The sequence below is a fragment of the Danio aesculapii genome, chromosome 19 (assembly GCF_903798145.1).
Source record: "Danio aesculapii chromosome 19, fDanAes4.1, whole genome shotgun sequence".
NCBI lineage: Eukaryota > Metazoa > Chordata > Actinopteri > Cypriniformes > Danionidae > Danio > Danio aesculapii.
Genome location: NC_079453.1, coordinates 19,138,567 through 19,149,610, shown reverse-complemented (window position 1 = coordinate 19,149,610; position 11,044 = coordinate 19,138,567). Strand labels below are relative to the sequence as shown.

At 35.6% G+C, this 11,044-nt stretch overlaps 1 protein-coding gene across 2 annotated transcripts; it reads left to right on the top strand.

The window, feature by feature from the left end:
- Positions 1 to 6,607: 6,607 nt before the first annotated feature.
- evx1 (even-skipped homeobox 1) lies at positions 6,608 to 10,409 on the top strand. 2 transcript variants are annotated; one of them, XM_056479888.1, is made up of 4 exons: positions 6,608 to 7,189; positions 8,181 to 8,283; positions 8,359 to 8,413; positions 8,746 to 10,409. In XM_056479888.1, exons 1-4 carry the CDS (start codon positions 6,823 to 6,825, stop codon positions 9,280 to 9,282), a joined length of 1,062 nt encoding a protein of 353 aa, XP_056335863.1. In that variant the 5' UTR covers positions 6,608 to 6,822; the 3' UTR covers positions 9,283 to 10,409. The 2 variants fall into 2 exon arrangements, with proteins under 2 accessions (XP_056335863.1, XP_056335862.1); XM_056479887.1 differs by having other exon boundaries at positions 6,609 to 7,189; positions 8,181 to 8,413.
- The last annotated feature ends 635 nt before the right edge of the window (positions 10,410 to 11,044 follow it).

Sequence of the window (11,044 nt, the reverse complement as noted above, 5' to 3'; positions counted from 1 at the left end):
TAACTGTTTTCTGTGGGCAGCAGTACAATGTTTTATGGACAACTATGATGTAAAACACGATTGTGACAGTGAAATGTACTCCCCCGAGGTTTTTATAATCTTCCTTTGTCAACAACAAGTCGACAATATGCATTGAACAACACTGCAAAAACCAAAAAAGCATTATAGTAAAATATTTTTTTAACATACCACATATCATCAAAATAGCAAAATGATAGGAGCCTAAATTAGTTTCAATATCTGGGTGTGAATGGACGGCACATTAAGACAAACGCTTTGTAAAGTGAAGCAGTTGGTTGGCATTCCTTAATAATAAAACACAGTTTAACATTTATTTGTTTTTTTGCGTGTTCATTTTCATTGTAAAGATGAACTATCGAAACTTATCTTAAATAACGGTGTATTGACATTTACAATTTTGTTTTGTTTTTAAAAAATCTAAACATGCCGTACAAGTTGTCTAAATATTTTGCAATAATGGCGTTTTAACGAAGTGTATTAAACGAAATAATCATTGGTACTATATTAGCATCTTTTCCAAGAGTATAATCCAATATGACAAAATTAATAAAAAAAAAATATTTTTATCCAACTTAAAAATTAAATGAACAGTGCAATTTAAAAAAAAGTGTCTTAACTTTGTATCTTATACCTTAAACAGAATAGAAAATTTCAGAATAGAAAAACAAAATTATTCTGTGTATTTGCTCGAAGCCAAAACGTTAAATATAGTATTAAAGATAACACCTTGATGAAGCATCATTATAATAAAAACTGATTTTCTTCAATTTACTAAAGTGCTTTCAATAAAAGTATAGACGACAATACTTCTGTAAAAGTATTATAGACGATAGATAGTAGAATAGACGATAATACTTCTGTAAAACGCACTTATTTTGTTTTACATTTATTCGTATTTATTTTTTGACAAAAAAGAAACAAAATTAGCGTTTACGTAGAAGTATTTATCAAATTCAAGTTAAAAATGCACAATACTTAAGACTGTGCTTACTCTTAGAAATATAGATACGAGAGCTGTCATTGGGGCGTGCCTTTTAAAATAGGCACACATTTATCTTAAAACGTCCACATTGGTGCCTCAAAGGTTTATATTGTTAGTACCACAAAATTAAAGAGGTACATATTTGTCTTTTTGATTACTAATATAGGCTAATGTACACTGAAGTACCATACCAATTTGTACCATTTAGGTATAAATATGTTCCTATTGAAAAGGTACGGCCCATGACAGCTCTCTTTTTTATATTTCTAAGAGAAACTGAATTTTACGCACAAAAAGACCACTAACATTTTGTTTAAATTTGCGCAGCCCCCCAATAAATGGGAAGCAATAAATGGAAACCATAGTGCCAGTGTTGTGATATCCGACTATTACAGTCGCCATTCTTTAGTTCCGCGGGATACTCGCAGATAAGCGGTAGAAGGTATTTTATATTTATATACTTTTTTGCAACAGTTCTTAGAGTCTATTATCAGAATATATTTTGTTTAAAAAGATCATTTTTTTAAATAAATATTAATTATAAACTTTCAAATTGTAAAAGTGTAACTGTAGTATACATTTTATGCGTGAAATGGTCAAGTTCAAGTTGGTCATAGTTAAACCTCTAGCGGAGGTTTGTAAGCATAACGGGCGAATCTGGTGCAGTCAACATGCGACAGATAATTATAAATCACCTTGTTAATCAAGAAAGAAAACACTTGCACAAAGCGATGAATGCTGGCCGGTCCATAATTGCAGGCATGTCGACTGGCCACGAGCCAGCCGGGAGAATTCCACCAAACGACTTATTTAATAGCCAAAAAATTTGATGGTAGCGGTTCTCACCTTAAAGGTGAATGTAAAAAAACAAAAAACAAAACCACACACACACACAAAGCAAGCTTAATGGGGATAACCTTTATACATTTTTAAAAAAGTAGTAGTATAAAATAGTAACACATTAATTTGGTGACATAAGAAGAAAATGTCTAATAACAAAAGCAATTTCTGTTGAACTATTAATGCAAAAACATTTTTGTATACCTTGTCATGGTTCATGGCTGTATACCTTGTATGGTTCTCAAAATGTCTCAAAAAACACAATGATACAGAATATTTTGAAATTGCATATTTGTCCAAAGAATTTAAATTTTGGTTGCACAAAAAGTCTAGGATGCAGTAAATAAGCCTGCTTTCCAAGGCTGTATTACAAATGTATGATTGTTTAAAGTTCAAGGACGCCTACAAGGACCGCCCACAAAAAGGTTTATTGGTTGTGCTGGAATGTATACAAAATGAGTTACAGGGTGAATGAAAATCAGGGTTTATGTTTCTAAACCATAGTATCTGCCAAAATTGTATAATGCCAGAAGTATTTGTTTAGTCAATTTTTGACAATTGTTTGATTTTATATTCCATGTATGCCCTTTGCACTTGAAGGACACCTCTTACAGAGTTATTGTCCCGAAATATTAGCACAGCAAGAATTATTACTTCAATATCTTTCTGTATGGCATGTTTTTCTATGTCATTTCCAAACATGAAAACTGAAGACAAAGTGAGACACACAACTTAACAAGAGTCTACCATTTCGAATAATTTAAAACCAATCAGCCACATTCTGAAAACATCTAAAACTCATTATAAAACACTGCAATAACAGTGATCTCAGTGATCGAGCCCCAATGTTTTACTAACATTTACTAACCTCCATCACCCTGACAATAATGCAGTTAGACTTCAAACAAATGAGATGAAACAAATTACAACAAAAATGAAAAATAAAAGTTACCTGATGCAAAAAACAAATGCAAAAATTTAGGAATCCCAAAATAAGGACCAAAAACTGAGCGCCATCTTTTCAAATTAGAATTGTGGAGACCTTGCTATTGAAATGGCTTGCAGTACGATCAAAACAGCTCAATGTTGTAAAAAAAATTGTTAATTCAACGTAAAATAATTTATTATCTTTTTGCTTTGACTCTTATTCTAAAGTATTTTCAGCTTAAAGTGTTTAGTTAATAGTTAAATAGTTGACCCAGCTAGTTATGTTAAGTAACTTGGACTTGGACAAGTTTAGTTTTAAGTTAAATTACATTTTCAAGTTATCTGCACACTGTAAAAACTTATTTATTTAAATAAGTTCATCAGGTTTCAGTGTTTTAAGTTATACAAAGTGTAACAATAATTTTAGTTATTTTGATTGATGCAAATTGAAATTACTAGAAAAGTCAGCTGCAAGAATTCTTTACACTGTAAAAAAAATGTTGGGTTCCACACAATTGATTTGTGTTGGGCCAACTTAAAGGAATTAAATTTACTTATTATTTTTTACACATTTAAGTGGACTGAACATGAAAAGATCAAGTTTCCCCCTTACAAAACTCAAGAATTGTGTTGTTTCAGCTCATTTTAAATAAATAGTTTGAACAAACAGCTAATTTTTTTGAGTGCACAGTGCACTAACATTCCATAAAATCCATGATAAAAAATAGAGAGCTGAAGTTGCCATAATTATACAATTAAAAAAATTAAACCATAAAACAAATATCATAATCTCATGGTAAATTTCAGTATTTCATTAATTAGTGTTCTACACTAATGTTTTGAAGTATTAACATCTACACATCAAATCTTTGTCACACAGGCAAAAACACAATATAAGTAAGGGAGAATGAGTAATCAGTGATCATTTCAAAGAACTTTTCCAACAAGCAAAACACAATGTAAAGTACTCCGTGTCATTCACACAGCTACTAAACACTATCATGGTAACACACCTACACATTACTTGTTAGGACAAACTCAACTCAGCATGTTTTTAAGTTGAGGTGACAAACAGTCTATAGTTAGGTCAACTTACTAGTTCAAACAGTAAAAACGTGTTAAGTTAAATTAAAAAATTCAGAAACTGCAAGTTGTTTACAATATCATGTTGAAACAACTGAAATGTGACAGTGAATGTCTATTCAAAATCCACAAGATGGATTGTTTGGAGATGTTTTGTAAAAGTTTAAAAAGACTCACTGCAGATTTCTCAGTCTTACATGGGAAAACTATCTGTTTTGTAAGGAAACACAAGCATTGATATTTGCTCAAAAATATTTTTCTGTTTGCCATAGTACTTTATGGGACAAAAAAAATATCTAGACATCTGTCTCCATTGCTTAAAACATGTTTTTATTTTGACGTGATTGGTTTAATTTCTTAAGTGCAATTCTACAATTATTGTTTATAATCTTTCTTTCCCTCAATTTCTTTTGTTCTTATTTATTTTCTATATTTTCTATAGAATTGAACCCATGTGTTAAATAAGAAAGCTGTGAACTTGAAAGTTTACTTTACAGCACATATTGCATGGTACTTATATTTAATGTTAAAATCAATGTGTTGCATCGTAATTATAGGTGCATTTAACTTTAATTGTTTACTAAATTATACAGGTTCTCATAAGCACAAATGGGCTTCATATCTTTTAGAAATATAAACGTGCCGTTTTCTTTCTTTTTGTAAATGAAGAAAACTGACAGTGAACAAAGTGTGTGTGGTGTGTGAGAGAGAGAGAGAGAGAGAGAGAGAGAGAGAGAGAGAGAGAGAGAGAGAGAGAGAGAGAGAGAGAGAGAGAGAGAGACTTTTGCAGTGCTTTTATTTTTTCTAACAGGCGAGGGCGCACGAGGACAGCTTTGATGATTCAGAGAAGCTTCATGTCGTGGCCACACAAATAGATCGCATGACGTCATTCAACAACATGCGTGCCCAATACACTGGGCGGTTATGTGTCGAAGCGCTTGTAAAACATCCCCGGATTTCCCATTTGCTAAGCTGCATGCGAGAACGGGGAAGTAGTGAATGCTGCAATGCTTATCTGCATTTTAATTGATAATAATGAAGATAAAAAGTTGTTCTCTATAAGGCGTCTACAAAATACTACTACAAATTTTCTAAAGATTGCCTTTCACCTTAATCTGATATATGGACTCCTTGCTCTCTGTCGACAAATAACAGCAGCGTTTAATGATATTTTAATGATAACATGAGAATGCAACATCTGTGCTTTTTTAGAGAGATTGGTTTGCGTGTAGCCTAATTAAAATAAATAAGTCGAGCTAATTACCTGTAGGTTATTATTATATTGTTGGGTCTATGCATGGTGCACCATAAGTGTTTACTGCGGTTATAAGGAAAAGCCAGTTGTAGTTAGCTGTCTATATTGTCGCAAAAAAGTTTAGACATCCTGAAGCCATGTTCTTTAAAATCTATTAAACTTCATCACGGCTTGTTGCATTTTTTTTACTGCCCGAAACATCAAAGGAAAAAAGACGGCCTCCTCCCTGAAATCAAGCAGTGAGCTATAGTTTATCTTTGCATATGCTATAAGATACCCGACAGACTCGTCTCCTGGAGCCCCAAGCTCATAATAAGCCTTAGAGTCGTTAAAGTGTTGATTTTGTCAATGACCAAGAGACAAAATACAATTTTGAACTTTGCCCCTTTCCGTCTGCAACTGTGTTTAAAAAGAACTTTTAACAATCATGTTTCATGTTCAGACAAACAAGAAAATGAAATATTTAAATAATAATGTAAAATCTAAGATTCATAAGGAAAACGCTTTCAATGATATACAGGGGGAAATAACATATTTTCAAATAATGTTGAATGCGGAGGATTTGAAGACGAGTATTATGTTAAATAATGTAAATAAACTACAAGAATCGTGCTATTGTGCAATAACTACGGCGTTCTAATAATTGTGACTAGGAACTAAATTGAAACATATTCCAGAAATGTACTCGACAGCTGCCTCCCCGCCAGCAGGCAGTGAGAGTATATGCATTGTTGGCGAGGCTCAAACAAATCTTAAATGTCAAATAGCCTGTTATTCTTACTCCTGGCCATGAGGACCTGACCTTTTTGCACTTTACTTGACACCACTTTGAAAGATCGAGTTAGGGCGGGAGAAAGAGAAGAAAGCGTGACTGAGATGATGCGTTAAAGAAAGATGGAACTTGTACACTTCAAATTACGCCGATGGCGGAGAGACAGCCCTCCTTATCTTTGGAATATTCCTATTCAGTTTGACGTCTTCCAACGCGTACTCCCTGTGTTGGTCGGCTAAAAACACGTGCTAATATATTCCGAAAGGCGGCCATTATGACTTCTTCCTATCCAAATGGGCTCAAGACAGAGAGATAATAGATAGGGTTTGACAATATCTTCGTTCTATCACATTATTCAAACCTTGACTGCCCTCGTTAATGGACATCAGTTTTTTCTTCTTCCATTAAAAAGCCCTCAACCATTCTTTCTTCTCTTAAGTGTATCTTATTTCAGTGAAACAAATGCTCTTGACAGGATTATAGTTTTAATTATCAAATAGAAAAGAAACAAATTACTACATTTCTAAAGGAGAAACATATTAAACAAATTCATTCAAATAATATTGTTGTCACAAACAAAAAGTGCAGTCTTGTAATTTAAACGTGTAAAACGGACAATAAATAAAAATTCGTTGTCGCATATTCCATCCTTCGGTGATGTGTAGTGTTACATCCTTTAATTCACCTCTATTTCTGCTAGACTATCTCTCTTGCTCTGTTTATTCACTCTAAATCGACGCGTGTCGTCACTGAGCCTTCTATTATGACGACTGCCCTATTAAGATTGACAGTGCGTGAGGAGAGAGAGGGCAATGGTGATCCCTCCCAGAGTTCGTGCAGCACTCTCGAGCGCTCGCATCTCACTGCCCCTCGTTTGCGTCTGCTGCTCAAAACTCTTACCAAGCTCCGGGTGATCTAGCCCTCTGCTCTCGTCTAACGGTTATGGACAAAGCGAAGGAAATAATGATGCGCGCCGAGGGTGGTCAAGTTGGCACACTTTCTGCCAAAACCGGCTCTAATTTGACGGAAGCTCATGGAGACCCCCTGCGCAAGCTACCGGACAAACCGATTAACCAGAACATACTCAGCCCCGTGCCTTATTCGCACAGCTCAGTGGATGACGCGACAAAAGGACACCGTAGTGCAAAATACGGAGATGTGACACTTTCTAGCAAGCCTTCCTTGCCGGACAGAGACCTGTCAGACATCCCTAACAAAGACACCAGCAGCTCAGATGCGGAATCAGACCTTTATGAGGAAATAGATGTCAGCTGTACTCCAGAAAGCATGGATTATCCAAACGGACAAGGTAAAAAAATACGATAGTATTTTGTTTTGTTTGTAATTATGTTTATTCGTATATTTTCTTACATCGCTTGTACATTTTCTTAGTGTGAGAAACACGCTACAATTTTGCCACATTTAATCGATTTGTGGCACGCTGCTTGTGAGCCCGTTCTGTTGTCAGGACCTGTAACGTTATAGCAAGATTTTCAAAATTAACGAGTCAATTAAGACTATACCAAGTATCCGGAGTGTTCCCCGGGCTTAACAAGTTGTCACGTCATCTTACACCAATCTCCAGCATCTCAACTTTTTTCGTTTGTGAAATTGCTGTCTTCAAAAGCAACGTTATATTTATTGTAAAAAGGGCTGCAAATAACATTTCAACTGTTAACACATTACAGTGTACATTTAAATGTTAAATTAAATGTTATTTGTCATCATTAAGAATGTAAGGATGCAACGATGAATGAAGGTAGACATTTTAGTAATGCATAAATCAACAAATATAATTTGATGTGTGTGTGTGTGTATATATATATATATATTTATATATATATATATATATATATATATATATATATATATATATATATATATATATATATATATATATATATAAATTCTGTCAAATATAAACTGTCACCGAATCTCCAGTAATTCATGTAATGCATTTTCAAATCCGGTCATTTGTTCAAGCTTTTGATGTTTTATATTTTGATATATTTTAAATGAATAATAACGTGTTCCGACATTGATAAAGCATGAAACGTGATAGAAAAACGTCTGATAAAATGTCGTTTCAATCTCTGAACCTGTTATGGGGTTTTGCGCTCTAATTTTAGTTATTTATTCATTAAAACTATTTTAAAAATGTTATTCAGAGTCATACTTAATTTATTTAAATAATGCAAATAATAATACAATTTAGTATTTTTTTTAAATTTCAATAGATGAGCAGTAACTATACAATTGATGCAGATGTCCTATAAATACTAATGTTCATTTTCTGTAAGGATTGGCAATGGGCTCGCCGAACCACGGTAAAGACGTCGGTGTGGACAACAAGATTGGCTCAGTCCCCGGTTCTCTCAACTATGGCTCAGACCAGATGCGAAGGTATCGAACAGCATTCACGAGGGAGCAGATAGCTCGACTGGAAAAAGAGTTTTACCGGGAAAATTATGTGTCCAGGCCACGCAGATGCGAGTTGGCGGCTGCCTTAAATTTACCTGAAACCACAATAAAGGTATTGCTTTGCAAGTCCGATTCTATTTGACATCACCTTTTTAAGTAGGCCTTTTACTGTTGATAGAGATGACCTCATACCTACGAGCTAGATGTAGCCTAGTAATCCTTGCCAAGACTGTCCCAATCAAACAATACACTCAGTTTCATCAAGTGACGAGAACTAAGATAAAAAAATAATAATTAAAATTCAGTGTGAAATAAAGCCATACCAACTCTGAAACCTGTATTTGTGAGTATTTTCTAGTTTATTGCTTATTTAAATAAGGTTTTTAATGCACTAGGTCCATTATTTACTATATTGACTTTTGTCTACTTTGTTTTTGGATACAGGTATGGTTTCAGAACCGTCGCATGAAGGACAAGAGACAGCGTCTGGCTATGACTTGGCCGCATCCCGCCGACCCCGCCTTTTACACCTATATGATGAGCCATGCTGCAGCCACGGGCAGTCTGCCCTATCCATTTCAATCTCATCTCCCGCTTCCTTACTACTCTCCTCTAAGTAGTGTGACTGCAGGTTCAGCCACTGCCACCGGGGGTCCATTCTCAAATCCCCTGCGCTCGCTGGACAGTTTTCGGGTGCTTTCGCATCCATACCCGCGACCTGAACTGCTGTGCGCCTTCAGACACCCATCACTGTACCCCAGCCCGGGTCATGGCCTTGGTCCCGGTGGAAGTCCATGCTCCTGCCTTGCCTGTCACGCTGCCAGTCAAACAAACGGGCTCCAACATAGATCCAATAATGCAGAGTTCTCGTGTTCGCCCACGACCAGGACTGAGGCCTTTCTCACTTTCTCGCCAGCAGTCATTAGCAAATCATCTTCGGTGTCTTTGGATCAGAGGGAGGAAGTGCCACTAACTAGATAAGAAGAGAGCAGTTGGCCACGGGTTTCTCGGGTATTATTCGGATCAGCTTTGGGCACTTTGGCAGTATTCAATAAGTCAACGCATGAACTACTCAAAGCAGCTTGCACAAAACTATGGCAATCAGCTTTAGTCAAGGTTTCGAAATTGTGGATGTTTTCCAATTTAGAAACTACATGTTGTGCAGACGGAGTCTATTTTAACAGGGCACGGACCTTTAAATAATATTTGAAGAAATTAGATATTGCTGAGAGATTATATTAACTCTAATACATTTTAAATCGGTTACACCCTATACACAAAACTGTAATGGGATACAAGGAAACGTCTGTAAAGAAATTACTGGAGAAAAGTGCAGAAATCTGTCATAATTTATACACTTTCATACCCATACAAATTGACCCACATGCAGTTTCTTTCACATTAAACGATGTTTTTCATCTAGCTTTTTTAACAAGGGGATTTGTTAACCGAGCACGGTTGGCTCATTATTCCTCCTCCACGAACACCCGGTCCCGGTAGCACACCGAAATGTGCAGATGCGAGGGAAATTAAGGAGTGATGTATTCGGAAGGGAGAAATTTTGAATGTTGAATTAATGATAATGCTGCACGCTCAGAGACTTGTCTGCCAAACCGGTAACAAGGCGTCAGGGGATCGGATTAAGAAGCTCCATGCGAGGCTTGCTGGCTTGACGGGAGAACATGCGCTAGAGACCCATTGGACAATCACACGCGGCAAATTGGGGCAAGCCAGCCATGCCTGTCTTACCCCAATACCTTCAACTGAATCCCGAAACGTCTCTTTTCGGTCCTGATGTCGGCTTCACCATGTCTCTGAGACACACAATACAATGAACCCATGCATAAGTAAAATGCAAAATTAAGCAGAAAAAGAAAAAAAAAACGCTTAAAATAATGATTATAACCAGACGTGGCATTATTTATTGACTGTATTTTCTTACAATGATGTATTTTAAATTCAACTTTTGCATTAAGTTCTTTAATGTACAGTTTACATAGTCATATTCTGGTAAATTAGGTTGATTTCGGGTTATGGAAAAAGCGCGAAAATGGGTCAGCAGTGTTCTGATTAAAATGAATTTCATAATAAATAAATTCAAAAAATGACGCCTGATGTTTATTCTTCAACAACCAGTGGTATTAAAATATTTCTGTAAACGATTATTGCTGGAACAAAAAAACAGATATATTCCTCAAATTGTACAATTTAAATGACTTTCTGAAAGACAAAATAGTGACAAAATCAGATGTGAAGAATCCGGGAACGAAAATTGATAAAATATAATACAAGATAAAAGTACAAAAGCAGACGTTACAAGCAGATCTTAAACGTTACACCGTGTATCACAAAGTGTCACCTTTATGTCGTGTGTGCCCTCTATTACTTTAATCTGAAACAGTGAAAATGATCTAATAAGCTTGGACATAACTGGACCTCTTGATCTGAACTGGCCATTAAGTAGTCCCCGGGCACCGTTTGCACAAGCAATATTCTAAAGCTGGTAATAGAAAGATTGTAATGGGATGTCTTGTAGAGACATTGGAATGCAGAAAGATCGATTATGCCTCCACCTCCACCAATCAACTCATGTTAATTTTCTGCGTTGTCCACGTAATTGTGGCACCTGGAGCGGGAAATTGAAGTTTTCAGGACATAATAGCGAATGCTGGATATTGTTTCACACGTCTAAAAGGCAAACTAGAATATTAAAATGACATCAATGAAATGAGACCGCTTTATG

Bases quoted from the DNA above. Each gene is read 5' to 3' on its own strand.
- evx1 (XM_056479887.1), top strand. From the start codon at position 6,823: ATGGACAAAGCGAAGGAAATAATGATGCGCGCCGAGGGTGGTCAAGTT. The intron at 7,190-8,180 runs GTAAAAAAATAC...ATTTTCTGTAAG, and splicing joins GGATTATCCAAACGGACAAG to GATTGGCAATGGGCTCGCCG. The intron at 8,414-8,745 runs GTATTGCTTTGC...TTTTGGATACAG, and splicing joins TACCTGAAACCACAATAAAG to GTATGGTTTCAGAACCGTCG.